We start from the raw sequence: 19959 nt of genomic DNA, 5'->3' as shown, positions 1-19959 counted from the left end.
AATAGGAAAACATATATTAAAAAAAATGTTCGTAAAATTATAAAATTATTTAGAAATTATATTTGATATTTCTTAATTTATAAATATAAAATAGAGATATAAGATAGGGAAATAATATTATATTATTAATGAAAAAATAGATTTGATACGGTTGGTAGATGTGTCCATGCCATCGTGCTATATAACCTGTGAATGAAATGAAACAAGGAACATGGCAAGTAGAGGCTTTGTCTCTCCCTGGCTCTGCGGGTACTAAGTTTTTTAATATTATTCACACCTGATCTATAAGAATGGGATATATAAATTTATAAAAATAAAATTGAGGACAACATTTTTCCTTACAGTTTAATTTCTGAATTTACTTTTTATTATTTATGATTTTTTAAAATTTAATGCTGAGTTTTGTAAATTCAAATGCTAATTCATACACATAATAAAAATTCATGAAATAAACTGTTATTTAAAAATTATTTTAACAACTATTCTTATTTTTATTATTTTCATAAATAAATTTGATTATAAAGAAAGCTGGATAGATTATTTTAATTAATGTTACTTCACCCAATCACATCTTTTTTTTTTCATTTTTAGGTACATACTTATCTGCTAACTAAAAAGGTACAAACTTATCTTGAACCTGTTTGTTTAAGTTTTTATTTTTAAAAAAAAAAACACTTTTTAATAAAATAAATAATTTTCTATGTTTATGTATTTGTTTTAAAAAAAATTACTTAAAAAAAAAGAAACTTCAATCTATTTAAAAAGATATATTTTTTAAGTTTAAGAAAATTGACTCTTTATATATATATAAAACTGACTCTTTGTTTTTCTAGCATACATTATTTATCGTGAAAAGTGAAAAATGGTAAAACTCAAGTAAGGAAATGCATTTTTATTAGTTATTACTAATTTTAAATATTTGCTCTTTATAATTTTTTTGAAGAGTGTTAACAATTTTTTTTAACATTCTCTTCTCAATTTGTCAAAATAAAAATTCTCTTCTCAATCTAACTTATTTTATGGGTTAAATTTTTTATATATATCTAGATTGAGAATATGTTTCATTAAATAAGAAATGATGCTTATATATTTAAAAAGAATAATGTAAGTTTTATTCAGTAAAAAATATATCTAAAAAATACTAAACAAAATTTGTTAATTATGTCAATGTGTCCCTAATAATTATCTCTTACATAAAATTACACTAATCATTTCTGATGTTAGTGAAATTACACAAATATCCCATATTTTTTTAATTGCCATAGTTAAGTCTAAGTATAAAGGACGGGTTAGTCGGCAAAATCAATAAATTGGGTCCCTTTTACAAATTAATTATCAGAATGGATCTGTTTCATTATTATTTATCAAGGGGGTCTATTATTTTACTACAAAGCGCTTACCTGAGGGGCGCGTTCCACCAGAAAGCGGCACGTGCACGTGACTTGACAAGTTGACAGGGGACGATGGGACAGGGGGGGGGAGAAGTGGTGGCCTGCCGAGCACGACCACTAGTGGTGGCCTGCCAGGCGCTACCAGTAGTGGTGGCCTGCCAGGCGTGACCTAGTGTTGAAGCGCTTTATAACGGTTAGAAATTTTGTTCAAAACTAGTAAATATTTTTTTTATCTTTGATACATTATAGCATTAATTAATATTTATTTTGTTGATGATAATAATGATTATATTTTGTAGGTGCATAAACAAATTGACACGAACTATAAAATGAAATAGTAATTTTGTTAATATTTTTTGTATGATAATTAGTAATTTTTGGTAACTTAGTAATTTAATTTTTGGTTATAATTATGTTATATTTATTTGTTGATGACAATAATGATTTATTGTAGTAGTTTTTATGTCCAGCACATTATTATTATTATTAGTTAAGCTCATAATTATTGATGTTGTTGGTATATTTTTTTAATAGCCAAAATTTATACATAGATATTAAAAATAAATGCCGATTGCGAAGGTATGGGGGAGGGATGTTGTACGCAGCCTTACCCTTGCATATGCAAAGAGGCCGTTTCTGGATTCGAACCCATGACCAACAAGTCACCAAGGCACAACTTTACCGCTGCACCAGGGCTCGCCCTCTTATTTATTGTAGGTATATTTTTGAAAAATGAATTCAATTATTACTCTCGTCTATTTAAATGGTAAGATGTAATACTCGTCTATTTAAATGGTAAGATGTACGAAACTGATGATAGTATCACCTTTGAAGGCCCTAAAAAAGCTATTCAAATAAAGTGTGGTATTAGTTTGAGAGTTTAAAAAAAAAGATACACGACAAGGTAAAATTACAAACAGTTGGTGAAACAAATTCAGAAGAAGATTTTGATGATAATGATTATTTAATATCTAATTCATACGTTGAGGACTCATTAGATGAGGATGAGGATATTGATGAAATGTCTGACACAGATGATGAAGCTGCCCGTTTGATCGAACCGTTTGAAATGTCTGACAGATTATGTCCTACAATAAATAATTAATGTCGTCAACAAACAATAATATAAAAAATATATTAACATAACATAAATTATTAACCTAAAATAAATTAACAACAACAAATTACTCTAAATAAATTAAATTACTGTCACAACAATTTTCTACTTCGCACACTCATGACGCAAAACAATCGGCATTTATTTTTAATGTCTATGTATAAATTTTGGCTATTAAAAAAATATACCAACAACATCAATAATTATGAGCTTAACTAATAATAATAATAATGTGCTGGACATAAAAACTACTACAATAAATAATTATTGTCATCAACAAACAAATATAACATAATTATAACCAAAAATTAAATTATTAAGTTACCAAAAATTACTAATTATCACACAAAAAATTAACAAAATTACTATTTCATTTTATAGTTCGTGTCAATCTGTTTATGCACCTACAAAATATAATCATTATTATCATCAACAAAATAAATATTAATTAATGTTATAATGTATCGAAGATAAAAAATATTTACTAGTTTTGAGCAAAATTTCTAACCGGTATAAAGCGCTTCAACACTAATGCATATAACAGCAACAAGTTAGATTAAACTCAGCTCACTTCAATGATTTCGTAATGAAAATAAAACGGAGGGGAAGGGGATTTTATAGGGAAGAGGGAAGTGTCTGGGGCCCACCACTAGTGGACACACCTGACAGGCTACCACTAGTGGTCGCGCTTGGCAGGCCACCACTACTGATAGCGCCTGGCAGGCCACCACTACTAGTAACGCCTGACAGGCCACCACTTCTCCCCTGTCCCATCGTCCCCTGTCAACTTGTCAAGTCACACCACGTGTCGCCTTCTGGTGGAACGCGCCCCTCAGGTAAGCACTTTGTAGTAAAGTAAGAGACCCCCTTGGTAAATAATAATGAAACAGATCCATTCTGGTAATTAATTTATAAAAGGGATCCAATTTGGTGATTTTGCCCGGGTTAACCTCTTTAAGGCTCACGTCATGAAACATGCATTTTTACAAATCCAATTAAGTTTGGTCCACAAATTAAATTAACTTTAATTTTGGGTTTGTGTCCAGCAAAACCCACAATTAAACAGGCTACTATATGGACCCAATAAAAATATTGATTTTCTTTTATAAAAAAACATAAATTTGTCAGATAAAAAATATTTTTTTCTTTCGCTTTTTTAAGCTAAAGAATCAAATATAGAGAATAAGAATACATGAAAAAAATATAAACATAAACATTCAATTATATATTAAACATGCAATTCTAAATAGAATATCACATTCCCATGACTAATACCTAATAATAAATTATAAAAATTAAAATTGAAAATAAGAAGAAGAAAAAGCATCTCTTAAGTACGTTATTACATTTCGTTAAGAGTTGAAGCTTTAAACTTTATATCAGAAATAAAATTCATGTAGTGAAAAAATATTTTTAATTTCTAGCATTAATTTGCTTTAATTGGAGAAAATATTTTAAGATAGACTATCTACTAGACTACTACTTACTTAATAGTAAGACAAAATTTTAATCTTGTCTAATTTTCATGAGCTCTTAAACATAATTTTGTTAAAATGTAGATGAAATATATATAAGTAAATAGCACTATAGCAGGATAAGAGTTTGCAGATGAAGGTTGAATGAGACATGTGTCTTGTTGCCTTAGCATTCAACTTGCATGCATGCAACGCACCTGCTCTTGCACCTGCATGCTGCATGTACTTTTTTTGTCCTTTTCAAAACCAAACTTGTCTTACCATAATTGCCTGTACTTCAATCATAATACATAACAACTTCCTCATTTTTTTTTTTGCTACAATAACAATTTCCTGGTCAATTGACCTAATCAGTGAACTAAATCATCTTTCTTTTTGTATTACACTGCTGCAGCTTTTCTTTCAATTTTTATTTACTTTAATTTTTAGAACCCCAACTTATATTTTGGACACAAATTTTTAGTTTTCCTCATGTCATGAATTTTAGGACATTTAAAAATTAAACCATAAATACCATCTTTTGGTGACAATAATCCATAAATATTGTTAAGTGTTAAATAATAAATACAATACATTTTATTTTACTAAGAATATATTTGACAAAAGCTAACTTAAAAGTTAATTGGGAATTGAAAAAATGATTGATAGTTAAAAATTGAAAAGTTATCTTATTGAATTATAATTATTTGATAAAATTATTTATTAAAATAACTTAAAAATATAAAATTATATAAAACAAAAAATAATAAAATTTTACCTTAAATAGAAAAGATTAAAATTAATTTAATAAATATTTAAAGACAAAAAGAGAATAAATATAAAAAAATTAAAAGTTAGCATTTTAAAAAATCTTACTTCAAGAAGCATTTTATAGAATGTTAGAAATTACTGAAAAAGTTTGTTTATCAAACAGACAAACAAGTTTTTTAACTAGTAAGAAAAATTAAAAATTAACTAAAATATATTACAAAACACACTCTAAATAAATATTTTTTTATATTATAAACTTTAATATTCATTACAAAGAGATTCAACTCTAAATGGGTAATTTCAATCTTCACATTTTCTCAGTTAAATCCATTTTTATATTCTTTGGCTTCTCTCATTTTATAGTAATTTTTATACATAATTTATGATAATAAAATTAGTTTAAGAGAGATTTAACTCAATTTTTTTAAAAAAATGTACATGGTTGTTTTGTGGACATGGCAAGTCATTGTGTTGCCTATGTGGTGTGAATCAATATTATTATTTAACAACAAAGAATAAAATTAAAAAAAAAATTAAATCTCTAAATAACTAAAAAATAATTTAATTTTAAAGGACTAAAAAAAATTCTTATTTTATAAGGACTACAAGCTTATTTAAGCCTAAGATTATGCACACAAGTAGAAAGAATGGATATAACATCATTGCGTTAACATTGATTTTTTTAAAAATTGATGTTAACAAAGATATGATGACATATTCGTAAATAACACGAGTTCGTTAACGTTGATTTTTAGAAAAAATGATGTTAACATGAGTTGGTTAACATCAGTTTTTTCAAAAACTAATGTTAACATCAGTTCGCTAGTATTGATTTTTCAAAAACCGATGTTAACATGAATTTGTTAACATCGATTTTTCCAAAAGCTGACGTTAACAAACTCATGTTAACATCGATTTTTTGGAAAATCAATGTTGTGTTTGTTAAATTAAATTTGTCTCTTCCTCTTCTTGCGCTTATTATGAACTATCTCTCACTCTCATTCTCATTGTCATTTATCTCTCGCGCTCTCATTCTCGCTTGCTCACTCATCTCCTGCGCTTTCTTTCTCACTCTCACTCTCACGCACTCTTTATGGCAATGCAACCACACTGGCCTCTCTCTCGCTATCATCTCATTCTCGCACTCGCACTCTCGTTCTCATAATCACTCTCGCGCTCTCACTCACTCATGAAATGTTAGTTTTCTATAAATGCTTGTTTCTGTGTTCGGTTTTGATGATGATGGTAAGCGAGAAGCTAGGGTTCGTTCTTGGTTTTGATGATTTTCAGTTCTTGTTTGATGTGTGTATTGCTTCTTGTTAATGTGTGTATTACTAACACGAAAATGCTTGTTTTTGTGTATGTTGCTGAAAACATGTGTTATTTCCTGGATATACAAATACTGATATTGGGACTTTGTGCGTATTACTAACATGAAAATGCGTTAACATCATGCACCAAGATCAGTTCTTTAAAGGACTAAAAAAATTCTTATTTTATAAGGACTACAAGCTTATTTAAGCCTAAGATTATGCACACAAGTAGAAAGAATGGATATAACATCATTGCGTTAACATTAGTTTTTTAGAAAATTGATGTTAACAAAAATGCGATGGCATATTTGTAAATAACACAAGTTCGTTAAAGTTGATTTTTAGAAAAAATGATGTTAACATGAGTTGGTTAACATCAGTTCTTTCAAAAACCAATGTTAACATTAGTTCGTTAATATCAATTTTTTAAAAACTGATGTTAACAAATTCATGTTAACATCGGTTTTTCCAAAAGCTGACGTTAACAAACTCATGTTAACATCGATTTTTTGGAAAATCAATGTTGTGTTTGTTAAATTAAATTTGTCTCTTCCTCTTCTCGCGCTTATTCTGATCCATCTTTCACTCTCGCACTCTCGTTCTAATTGTCATTCATCTCTCTCGCTCGCTCATTCATCTCTTGCGCTTTCTTTCTCACTCTCACTCTCACGCACTCTCTATGGCGATGTGACCACACTGGCCTCTCTCTCGCTATGATCTCGTTCTCGCACTCGCACTCGCGATCTCGTTCTTGTAATCACTCTCGCACTCTCACTTACTCACGAAAGGTTAGTCTTCTATAAATGCTTCTTTCTGTGTTTGGTTTTGATGGTGATGGTAAGCGAGAAGTTAGGGCTCGCTCTTGGTTTTGATGATTTTCAGTTTTTGTTTGATGTGCTTGTTTCTGTGTATGTTGCTAAAAACATGTGTTATTTTTTGGATATACAAATACTGATATTGAGACTTTGTGCGTATTACTAACATGAAAATGCTTGTTAATGAGACTTTGTGTTGGTGTCAAAATTCTGCCACAATCCTAGGCCCCAAAAATAGGAATATCATTCTTGATTTTCAAAATAGGAATATCATTCTACCATAGACTTTTTGTTGGTGTGAGAATTCTTAGTTTTGCAAATTTATTGATATCATATTGTTATGTCAAATGTATCATATTATATTAGTTGCACGGAATAAGCTCCTAGATAAGCATGGTGCATAGTCAGTTTGTGCATGGATCACTTAGTGGATTTAGTTGGTTTGACAAAATCTACTTAATGTCATGTTTATATTGTAAATGGATTTTAGAAACAATGGATGAAGATCAACAAAATTGGAAGGAAATGGCTAACACAATGACGAAAGTTAACAAAAAAGCAGAGGAAATGTTCAATATTGTTCATGTTATGGATCAGGTTAAAAATTTCAAGACTATTCTCAAATGAACATGACATGATATAACACATTTACTTATATTACTTTGCTTGTTAAATTTAGCCTTATGGTAAAGTTAGTAAGTCATGTGTTGTGTAAGATGGAAGGATAAACTAAAGCATACTTAACATCTACTTCACTCTAGTGACAACATGCATGCACTTTGTTACATACAACCAAGATTTGGTGAATCCAACTATACTAGCTGGATGCACAAAACTCAAAGAGTTTTATGGGCTCACTAGAAATTATCAAGTGACCTTGACCCACTTTGGATAGAGTATTTTCCTCCTCACCATCTTCAAAAACAGATTTGAACAAAAGACCTACTCTAAATGACACTCCTTGTATCACTAAGTTCCTAACTCAGTCACTTTTAAAGTTATGATAATTGAGTACAAAGTGACTTGCAACAGCTTGGTGAGTAATTAAGCACTCATCTGTATGTCAAATTTTAAAATCATATACATATTTAATATGAATTTCATGTTAATTTCAAGTTGTGTAAATTATCATTTACTCATTTATGAAAGCGGTAGGATTCACCCATCTGAACTTGGAAGGAACTACAGAGTGTATAATAGTTTATAATTATTAGAGGAAGACTACAAAAATTGGAAATGGATAATTTTGCTCAATCATAGAACTTGCAAACTGGAACTCAAATTATATTTGAGCTCTCAGATGCAACTTCTAACTTTGTTTTATTTTGGATTTGTTTGTAATTAAAATACATTACTACTATGCTATTATCAATCTATAAATTTTTGTTTATAAGTCTTGGTGATATATTTTGTGAGTAATATTGGAACATCTTGAATACATTTGTGGTATATTTTGTTTATAAATGTTTATAACTACTCTTGGTGCATGATATACTTTGTTTATAACTTTTGGTGCATGGCTTATTTTATGAGTTTTTTTTACAACTTTGAATAATCAGTTGTGATATGAATAACTACAGGTTGGTAATTAAAAAAACATATAAGATATTAAAAAAATCCAAAAAATAACATTGATTTTTTTATATAAAAAAATAATGTTGTCAGTAAACAACAACAACATCAACCAGTAAAACAACATCGATTTTTAAACAACGGATGTTAACGTTAATACTTTAATATTGATAGTTTAAAAGTTCTTAATAACCGATATAAAAAACATATTTTTTTAATAGGGATAAGTATGTTTTGGTTAGCTAAAACTAAATATTATCTAATTTAATTAATGTGTGAAAAGTTTGGATAGTCATATTTTTGGAAAAATAGAAAATGTTTACCTCGTTTTAGGATGAATTGAGGTAAAAAAAGAGAGAAAAACAATAGAAAAAATGTGAAAAGAAATGATAAATGTAATAAATAATATGCCAAGAAATAACAAAAGAGATGAAAAGCACATGAAGTGAAAATGAAATAGAAAAAAATGAATACATGTTTATAATTTTTTTAAAACCAATGGTAATTGAAAATATTTTATTATTATTATTATTATTTTTATCATTTATCTATTTTGTTTCTTCCTATCTTTCTTTCATCCGCTCCATTTGGGGTGAAGGTTTTCAGTTTTCCTTTTTGAAGTTTTGGTCAATTCTTACCTTTAAAAACTATGATCGAAGTAAAAGAAATGTTAATTTTTGTCAAGTGTATCATCTAAGAAAGATCCAACATCATGCACATCATGCCACAAGTTCTTGATTGATGAAGATTTTATTGGAGTTAAGCAATCAAATTAAAGTGCCTTTTTTTCCTTGGTGCTGGTAAGCAATCAACACGTTAAGAACAATAGAACATGGCAACATTGACTAAGGATCCCATTCGAAGATCAAGCCAAATTATGTACCATGTGGCCATTGCGTTTTAAAAACAGCTATTAGTCAATTTCAGACAAATATGTAGAACTTGAATAATTTGATAAGTGTTTTTTTTTTAATTTTTCTGAATGGCATGGGAAAAAAACACCCCAGACACAGATTAATTAATACTCAATTAATAAGAATTAAATTGATCACACTGACGGATTCAAGACCAAGTCAGTAAATGTAAATTATAAAAAATAAAATCAATGAATTCAATTATATAAATATAATAAAATAAAATATAAAAATATAAGATTTTATTTACAAATTTAATAAATTTTAAAAAATAGGAGATGCACACCCTCAAAATAATAATGCAGGTCCACCACTGATGGATCATCCTCCAAAAAGGAGCTGACAGCAAAGTATGTAACAAAATTATAAAAACAAGTATCAATCTCTAAGGATAGCCCACTTTAGGCTTTATACAATTATACACATGTCCTATTCTTATTATTGCTTTAAATTAACAGTTTGTAATGCCTATAAATATATAAATTATGGACAAAATTTCGCTAGACATAATAATATAAAAAATGCTCGGTTGTCATCAAGTATTACTGGACAATACAATAAATAAATAAATTTTATTACTAATTTTTTCTCTTTTACGCACTCTCTCCTTAACTCACTTAATAAGTATATCAATTTAACTTGACTTATTTTTTGGAGAATTTATAAAATATTAGTCCGATTGAATCTATCACCAATTAGTGGGTTAATGGGTTGACCATCATAATTTTTTTAAAAGAAAAAATATTTTAAAAAATCCAACACAATTCTTTTTAAAAAAAAATGTTAAACAATTAATAATAGAGCAATTATTTTTGAAATTTTTAACAGATACGCAGTTAACCAAATTTTAAATTTCTCCAAGATATGTGGTTAAATTGAGATATCAGATTTTAAATTTCCTTTCTCGTGGTTATGTTTTAATGGCATTAACCTTCTACAAGCTGATTCCCATTAGCATATAATTTCTCCTCATATTGGAAGGTCTCCCACCCTGGATAATCCATGTTTAGATACCCTTTTAGACTAATCTAACCCACTTTTGTCTCACTATACTCTCAATTCGTTATTATGTTCAAGGCCGTGTTTGTTTTTCCGTTGGATTTGCAAAAGTACGTTTTGCGAGACCTATCCAACGACGGTTCGTAGAAGGAAGGGGAGATCTGATGGCGAACATCCATTCCTTGAAACTTATTTTTCTATTATTCAAGAGTAACATTAAGTAAAAATACTTTTATTAATATTATCCAAATAGTTTTTTTTTTCTCAACATACTTTTAAAAAAACAAAATATTCAAACATAGATGATAGTAAATAAACTATTTTTTCTATATCAAACTTAAATTTATAATATATTTTTATTCAAATTTATACTTACAGAATTTGAGGGGGGAAAAAACTCTCTTCCCTAAATTTAAACCAGAAACCGGAAATCAACTTTTCCACCAGATTAACGGAATTTCTAGAAAATATCTTTACTTTTTACTTTGAATTTGAACAATAAAATGTATACTTTTTTTTTGTGTGTGTGAAAAGCAGCTATCTATAAAACTTGCAATTAAATGTCTTGCATTATTTGGATGGGTAAATGTCTTGCATTATAGGCATAGATTTCAATTTTCAAATTTAAATACTTCACAATTCCCTTTTTGCACTAAGAATCAATGCTTTCGGAACAAAACCATTTATATTTTTTTTATCATTCAAATTACATATATACGCTGTGATCGTCGAACAATAGCAAAACACGAGAGAAGTATAATAAAGTTACAAAGAATGCTCAAGTTTATCGGCAATATAATACTTTGAGCCATTTTCTTTCTTAACAAGAAATAGTAATAATAATGAAATAAAGGTACAAATTAATTGCAATGTGAAATTTACATACTTTTTTAAAGAAAAAAACAAACATAACGAGCAATTATGTATGGAAAATTCCATCAAGATACTCAGTTTCAACTATCTGATTTTGTATGTGGAGTATGAGTTTGTGAACAAGCTGAACCTGGACTCTGCAGAACTTGCCATTCGCCTCCAACAGATTCCGATTCCGATTCCGATTCAGATTCCGACGCCACTGTTTCCTCCGTTTTCACCTTCTCAACGCCAAATCAAAGGTACATTTCTCAAATTCTCACTCTCTTCGATCGATTAGTGCATGCAAAAAATTACAAAATTAAATTCACCACATCCACTTACCTCCGATTGCGATGGCGCTTCGTTCACGATCTTTCCTTGTTCCTTCTCCCTAAGCGTTCTCATCGGAGAAACTCTCTGTTCCAATGAATAAAAATATCAGCATCGAGAAATCGAACTTGAAAAACGAATCGAACAGAAAATGTGATGTAGTTGTTGCGCGAACCATGCAGCGATACTTGAGTTCCTTCAACCGGAACAACCGGTCAACCTCGATCTCGAGGTTCTTCTGAATCTCACCTCGCTCTTCCATCTCCTTCATCTTCGCGTCCAGTATTGCGTGTTTCTCGTTCAGCATTTTCTCCGTTTTTTCTTTGTCCGCTTTCATTCTCTCCAGCTTCTTCTTGACCGCGCTGAGCTCCTCCGCCAGCGACGTCTCCGGCGGCTGCGCCACCAGAACCGCGACGGCGGAAACCGGATTGTTCTCTTTGTCGATCAATGAAATCTCGAAATACGGCTTGGGCTTGGGCTTCGCGGAAGGATGAATGGGATCGGCAGGTGTGTTCTTGAGCTGAAGCGGCGTCCGGCCAGATCGCGGCCGGGGCTTCGGTACTCCGGTGGTCGGAGTTAGCATTTGCGTTTATGTCGTGTTTGGTTTGTTTGCTATTGGTTTGGGATTGGGATTGTGGTTTGAAGGAGAAGTGAAAGGAAGGGATGAATAAAAGAGGTGGAGACGACATAAGCATGAGGCCGGTTTTGAATTTGAAACCAGACAGGCGCTAACGGCTAGTGCGTTTTTTTTTTTCCTTCTTTTTTTGACTTGGGGTAGGGCTTGCTAACAATGATTTTTGCTTTTAAAAAAGTTTACTACAGTGGATTCTCGCCTAATATTTAGACCCTTTGTGTATATAAGAAAAAAAATATGTATAAAGAAAAATATGTAAGAAAAGTATGTTTTTGAATTGATATTTGTTCTCTCTCTTAGGACCATTTGTGTATATATGAAACAAAATATAAATAAAGAAAAATACATAAGAAAAGTATGTTTTTGAATTTATATTTGCTTTAAAATTTTCTAATAATAGATCATATTTTTATCTTTAAATTAATAATAAATATTTTTTAAAATTTATTATTGATTAAATAATTATTTATTACAACTTACATATTTAAATAATTATGTAAAAAATAATAATTAACCCCCCATCCTTTGAGATATTTCTCATCCTTCTTTCTCCATTTACCGCCAAATCATCTCTCAAATCATCCTTATAACCCCTGGTGTGTTAACACACTTTAACTAAATTTTATGTAGTTTTAGTTGTTACCGAAAAAGTGTTATATTTTAAGTGATTGGTTGAGATGAATCTAGAAATGTCCTAAAGGGGAGATCAATTTTTTTTCTTTCTTTATTATTATAATTATTTAAATTTCTAACTTTTAATAAATAATAATTTTTTAAAAAATTAATATTTTTATACATAAAATTGAAACTAAGTTTTACATTATTAAATGATGATAATTGTTATAATAATAACAACAGGTGCATGACTAGTTTTACGAAATTTTATATTAGTGGCCACTTTAATCATTGTAATAAAATTACAAATGAAACTAATTTTACACTAATTAATATTATCCATTATTATAATAACAACATACAAAATTAATTTTATATAATTTTATAAATATATATATATATATATATATATATATATATATATATATATATATATATATATATATATATATATATATATATATATATATATATATGAAATGTTTCAAGTTCTTCTAACTCCCTCTAAATTCCTCTGAATTGGTAATTTTATATTTTGTAACATGACATGTTATAAATATATTATGATCATTCTTCAGGAAATGTTTTTTCTCTAATTTAAAAAGAATTGTGAATGTTTTTTTTATATTTTGATTTTTTTTGTAAAAGCATCATTTTAGATTTTAGCTGATCGGTAGAAATTAATTAATTTTCTAAAATATGACCAAGCACTAACTTTACTTTTTTTAAAGAAAAAAAAAATCTTAAAATCAAATTCGCATGTTTATTAAATACGGCCTTGTGAATTTAAATGGAAAACAAAAAAAAAAGTCAAAATAAAATGTTTATATTTTGCAATAAAATCACATGAATGTCATTGAGCGGAAAAAAATATTTATTCTTTAATTTCAATCTTTCAATACAAGCATTAATTTTTCTATAAGAGATTGATAGATTTTTAACCTTATTCAATCATAAATTTATTAACTTTTACAATAACTAAAAATTGAAAATTTATATTCTGATTTTAACTATCAATATTTATTTTTTAAAATTTTTTGATAGTATAAAATTTTATGCACCGTCAGTAATTAATCACTTGTATGTTTTAATGATGATTGAAACCATTACAGATGTAAAGTGCGCACTTTTTTTTTCAATATAAATATTTAATTGCTTATCAACAGAAGAAACACCATCTTTATCAAACTATGGGAAATTGTTTATCATTACATATCGAACATATAGTCAGTGAGGTAGGAAAATCTAAAGAAATTCAATGAAACTAACTGTACAAATAAATGAAAGCCTACTTATAGCCAAAAGTGAAAAGAATTTCCTTCCGGTGTTTTTAATAGGTTTGTTTAAACTTTCATTCTTTTTAATAATGTAAAAAACATGTTTTACATGAAATTTTGCAGAAAATCCATTAGAATCAGAGATAGTCCATTGGAAGCTCCCAATTATCTTCATCATCCCAATCTCTATGACTGGGTTTCTTTCTTCCGAAACTTTTTCTTCTCCTTGAAATAGGACCGTATGTGTCAGATTGTTCAGAGTCAAAATCTTCAAAATCATCCACTGAAATTCTCACATTCTGGTTGCCCAAAAAACCCTATCACAAACAAATACGTTGCTTTATGATCAATAGGACAAAATAAATGAATGGCTTATTAGTTAGTATTACAAACAACAATAAAAGGAAGCCCGAATATTTGTATTTATTTTAATGAGAAAGGTCCTAGAAAGATCAATGATTTTAAAACTAAACCGGTAATTGAGAAGATATTTATTCAACCATAGTTAAACATGGACCATATAGGTAATAATTAAATATATAATTTATTTAGTAATAAATTATACAACTAAAATTTTAAATTACTATAAAAGAATCATTTTACATGTCTTACAAGATAAAACATTCATAATAAATAGTTAAATAATAGCAAACCATATGAAAATCTCATATATAGGTCTTTTTTTTATATTTTAAAACAAGTTTTAGAATTAAATTTTAAAAATAAAATAACATAAAACAACAAAATACATTTTTAAAAACAGGTTCAAACTGGTTTCTGGGCCTGTTCTTGCCCACTTTTGGTCGATTCATGATTGGTTTGACTTGTTTTTTTTACTGCTTTTTTACTTTCCTGATTTTTTGGGTTATCTGGACTGGTGACTTGATTAGATCTTGATCCAAACTGGTTCCCGGCCCCGATCAATCAAACTGACCCAGTCCAGTCTAGTTTTTAAAACTATGGCAAAGATGGCATCAACTATCTCAGATAAAATTAGACAAAGCCAAAAGTACCAAATATAATTAGATGACTCTACTTAAAGCATGAACCTAATAATTAATATGCCATATGCAGGATAAATCGAACGCATGTATCAGAATTGTATGCTTCTATGCATTATCCATAAAAAGCATGAGTGTATATTTATGTATCCAACAAGACAACTAGAAGTAATCTGGATTTAGAGTCAGTAGAATCTCAGAAGCAACGATTTCAGCAGCTAACAAACAGAAGCGATGTATATCACCAAGAAAACCTGGTGGCAGTTTTATTCTTGAACTAAAGGTACCTTAGAAAGCCTTTGAATTCGTAAAGCTGCAGCTTCATGCACAACAACTGCGTCAGATACTACTTCCAGCACGTCCTCAACCAGCAAAGAGTAGGTACTCACCTAAAAGGTAACAAGTGTGTTTGGAAAATCTTATTTTTGTGTTTAAAACAACTTGCAATTGAAAGCTTTGTGAGAGAACTTTTGAAAAAAATCCCTAGAAATAATCAAAATCCTAACATGCTCTAAATATTATAAGTTTGAAGAGTAAATCCTTAGGAGCACTATGTTATTAAGGTTAAGTAATTGTGGCCAAGATTGGTAACATAAGATCAGGGTGGCTCCAGGACTTTGATCCTAGTGGGGCGAAGACTAATAAATAAAAGTGAAGTGGCGGCAAGGAGAGAGAATACGAGCAAGAGAGAAGGCTGTGCAGGCTTGTCAAGACTAGGTTCAAAATGAAAGCTAAGGATGGTCCGGGAGAAGATGGAGACTTATCTGTGAGTGACTGGCAGGAAATGACATCAGCTAATTGCAAAAAACGAAGACACCAAGGGAGATTGGAAACTGGAGCGGGAGACACTAAATTGAAATAAATAGGGAAAATAAAGTAGAGCTGCTGATTTTACAGAACTTTATAGAAGAGTAGTGGTGGGACAACCGGACAAGTCATGAGATAACAAGGAAATAGGGAAACTAATTCTAAGAGATAAGCAACAATAACTCGAAAATATTCTAAGATATAATATTAATATTATGAGACATTTTTCATATATTCTAATAATAAGGTTTTGCTTAATTTTTTTTTTGTTATTATTCAAGTGAAAACTGGTAGTAGGAAACCTCCACCAGCGCATAAGATACATGTTTCCAGTTAAATTCACAAAACTTGCATGCAATCAATAGTTCTGTACTTGTACTATTAACCGTACAAAGAAGCCACCCCTTACCAAACTTGACGGAATGATGGATAGTCCAAATGAATCAAGTTCAAGTTCTTCAACAGCACCTGAATTGATGCTGAAAGTGTACCCACGCACCTAAAATTCAAGATTTCCTTAATTACATAATAATGGAGATGAATAATTAGGTGAAAACAACAAAGTGCAAGAGATATATAGTCACCTTTCCAATATTCCGTCGAGAGGGTGTTACAACTTTGTATCCAACCTAGCAAATACAAACAAATTAAGATATCCCCTAACTTATATCAATTTGAGAGACATGGTAAACAAGCCTAGATTGATGCTAAAAATCAGTGGGATCACTTCCTATGTACTAGTTGAAAAGGGTGACTGAGGAGGTTAGGGGAAAAGACATATAAAGGTACTAGAATTCTGGATAAAAGTGTGGAAAACCAGAATTTCCATAAAAGAGCACTTTCCAATTTTCAAATTGATAGAATATAATTGATCACAACAAGTCATTGATCTATGGTTACTATTAAGTAATTGAATCAACTATCATTTTCAACATGATAAATAATTATAAAAAAATAAAAAAATCTGGAAAATGCTCTATCACCAACATTTTTTTAATACCTTCTGATCTCATTGAACTTAACCAATTAACAAGAACCAATTATTGTTTTTAACTTTTAAATTTTTAATAATTGATTCCAACTTCTTTATATTATTCCCCCTTATTTTTTCAACTGTTTGAAACTTTGAATCATGTCTTGCTTCTATCTCTATCTCTCTTGCTTAAGATAGCTCAAAGCATTGATTATGAGATTTAACGTACTTTGTAAGTCACATCTACTAAACTACCAATGTTAGTTTAATGGCTTGATGATTTCCCTCTTCACTGAAAATAATAAAAATAAAAAATTCAAGCTACCCAGCTGGCAATTTAAATGCCAAATTCATTTTGAAAAAAATTTAAAGAAAAATTCATTGCAATTACCTAGTGTCAAGCTGTGAAGCACCCTAGTGATGTGAATCCAAGAGGTGTGAACTTATCCGATTCTTTCAATTATCAACTAGGTAATTTTATCTAGTTGTGGTGTTGACTATCCATGCCCTATACCAAGGTTTTTGCTTTGCTAAGCAACAAGTCGTGGTCTTCTTACTCTGATTGAACACCACTGAGAGAATCAACTAAGTTCGTAGTTATCAAAGAACCAAAGTCACAAAGAAATTCTTTATTCCAATCCACCTTTAGTAGTAGGTTTGGCCTTATTTAAACATGATTTGTGATAACTAATAAAGAAATTTGAATCAAACCTAATAAGGTTTGCAAATTACTGCTTTAACTAGTCTGATAGGTGTACTTGGATAGGCTTAAGATGTACGCTAAGCATGCATTATCACCTAAATCCACTACTAATGTTAGCTATAAAATAAAATCATATATTGCAACTGGATAACCCATGTGAGGATATATTGAACACATTCAAATAAAAGTTTTTGAGATCCACAATCATAAATATTCAAATAGAGAAATTTACTCTTCAGTGAAAACGAAAAAGAGTATTCAAAAGAGGAGAGATCAAATTCTCCATTTCTCCTAACCAAATCCATAAATAAACATCTGACAACATGAAATTATCAGAGGTTATGTTCACATAATTTACAAACCATGGAAAAAAATTCACTGGTATATGCCTGAATACTTTAAACAATCTAAATATTTCCCTGTAAGGCAAGATTTCAGTCTTTGAACGAAACATAATCAATCTGCACAATTTCAGCAGCACATCAGATTTTGAGTACCACATAATACCTATTGTTAAAGACTAGTTCTTATCCATATTCTGCCAGATAATTCACAAGTTTGAGTTGTATAACACAGTAAAACATACCAGTGTCTCCAATCCAACCATTTTAAATTCATTGTCTGTCACACTTTCATCCTGGACAAGGACAACATCTCCAACCTGAAAAAGGAACAGGCAGAATACTAGTGAAATGCCCGAGAAGTCATTTGCTGGCAGGATAACATGGTACACCATATTTATTATTAGGAGTTCAATACGGCCACAAGTCAAAGTACAAAGCCAAGCTGGGATTTGCCATCAGAACATACATGCATTGGAAACTTTTGACAAAAAGGTTTAGAAGCCCCCTTCTCCTGGGGAAATTCCCAAGTAATGTCTTTCATATTATTGCAGGCCAAAAATCCAAAAAATCCCCAAAAGTGATATAAAGGCAATTCTAAGACTAAGTGTGTTTGAAGCAAGCATATACACATTCAACAGAGAAAGGGGTCAATCCCTCCTGAATCCAAACTTCTTATACCTGACTAATATCATCCAGAAGGAATTTCTCTGAATCCCCAGAAAGCAAGTTTGGCCTCACCTCCACAAATAACACCATCCACTGAAAATGGAATCCATCAAAAGATTAAATACATAAACAAATTAATTTCTTAGTTCCACAAATAAGACATCATCTTATCAAGAAAACAAACAAATACCATTAACAAATTCTAATAAAAAAAACTTGCATTCATTCTAGACACGTGCTAGCAAACCGAACAAACAAACTGCCCAAAACTAAGACTCAGTAACTATTTTCAAGACTCACAGAGCTTGTGTCCACCCAAAGCTGCGAGACGAATCCCAAACTAAGGGCAGAGTGAATGCTGATCACTTGCTTGGCCAACAAATTCGACCTTCTAATTACCTCTTTACCTCTTCTGACTCTAAGTTTACCTCCAAATTTCTCATTCTCACCTTCTTCATCATCATAACCTTTCTTCAAACCATCCCCATCCCCATCTGCATCCCCCTGAGCCCGAACCAAATCATCCTCTCCCTTATCATCACCACCCTCCACCCCATCAAAGGGGATTGACCCAGTTTCACTCTGGGAATCTTCACCAACAACAGGGTTCATCTCCAACCCAAAAGTCTTGTCCTTTCTGTCCTCAAACTCAAGCTCGTTGTAAAAGCCATAACCCCTTGATGACCCTTCATTCGACCTGGAGCTCAGTGCCAAAGAGACGCTCTTGTTTTTAGATGGTTTGGGAGAAAAGGGGATACGGAAATTCGGGTTGAGTTGGGGTCTTGGTGTAAGAGTTGGGCATGAATGGAGGAAGGGGAATCTTGGAGATTCTGCAGCTGAAATGGTAAGGGGGTTTGTGGCAAGAAAGTCAGGCATAGTGAGTGAGGGGGAACAGAGAGACCACGCACAAAAGCAGAAACAGAGCCCCTTGCTGCATGGTACAAATTTTACAGCATTAGAAAATGATGTGCGGTGTTGAAGCAGAACGGATATGAGTTGAGTAATGTATGGAGTGGGTGTAGAAGAAAAGTAGAAAACTGCTGAGTAATGGTAATGGACGTGGAAAATTATTCTCGTAGATAAAAAGGATTGTGCTTTGTGCGATTATTTATTATATATATCATTATTAAAATTTTCTATCAATTTATGAAATACCTTTTTTTATTAGATGCTAACTTAGTATTTTTTTTTCTTACATTTGACCTTTCATACAAACAATCAAGTCAATCATCAATTTTGTCTATGAAGTTTCACCTTCTTTTGTTATCTTAGTCCCTATTATTAAAGATTTTTTTGAAAAATGTTAAGGCAATGTTTGTTTCAAGTGATAAAATTGTATTTTTGGGAACAATAAAGTGGAGAGAAATAGTTATTATAAAAAATAGCTTTCATTCTCATAAAAATATAA

The 19959-nt window shown here is 30.3% G+C and overlaps 2 protein-coding genes across 2 annotated transcripts; both read right to left on the bottom strand.

The window, feature by feature from the left end:
• Positions 1-11129: 11129 nt before the first annotated feature.
• LOC114395904 lies at positions 11130-12237 on the bottom strand. Its single transcript, XM_028357772.1, has 3 exons — positions 11707-12237; positions 11544-11618; positions 11130-11440 (listed from the first exon to the last, which is right to left on the bottom strand). The coding sequence occupies exons 1-3, from the start codon at positions 12112-12114 to the stop codon at positions 11300-11302; spliced, it is 624 nt and encodes a 207-aa protein (XP_028213573.1). The 5' UTR covers positions 12115-12237; the 3' UTR covers positions 11130-11299.
• A 1699-nt stretch (positions 12238-13936) lies between these two features.
• Positions 13937-19636, bottom strand: LOC114396747. Its single transcript, XM_028358889.1, has 7 exons — positions 18852-19636; positions 18564-18644; positions 18128-18202; positions 16450-16494; positions 16275-16364; positions 15346-15447; positions 13937-14374 (listed from the first exon to the last, which is right to left on the bottom strand). The coding sequence occupies exons 1-7, from the start codon at positions 19425-19427 to the stop codon at positions 14195-14197; spliced, it is 1149 nt and encodes a 382-aa protein (XP_028214690.1). The 5' UTR covers positions 19428-19636; the 3' UTR covers positions 13937-14194.
• Positions 19637-19959: the final 323 nt, after the last annotated feature.

The sequence above is a fragment of the Glycine soja genome, chromosome 18 (assembly GCF_004193775.1).
Source record: "Glycine soja cultivar W05 chromosome 18, ASM419377v2, whole genome shotgun sequence".
NCBI classification, from domain to species: Eukaryota; Viridiplantae; Streptophyta; class Magnoliopsida; order Fabales; family Fabaceae; genus Glycine; species Glycine soja.
The sequence above is the reverse complement of the archived record's forward strand: the minus strand, read 5'-3'. Positions and strand labels throughout refer to the sequence as shown.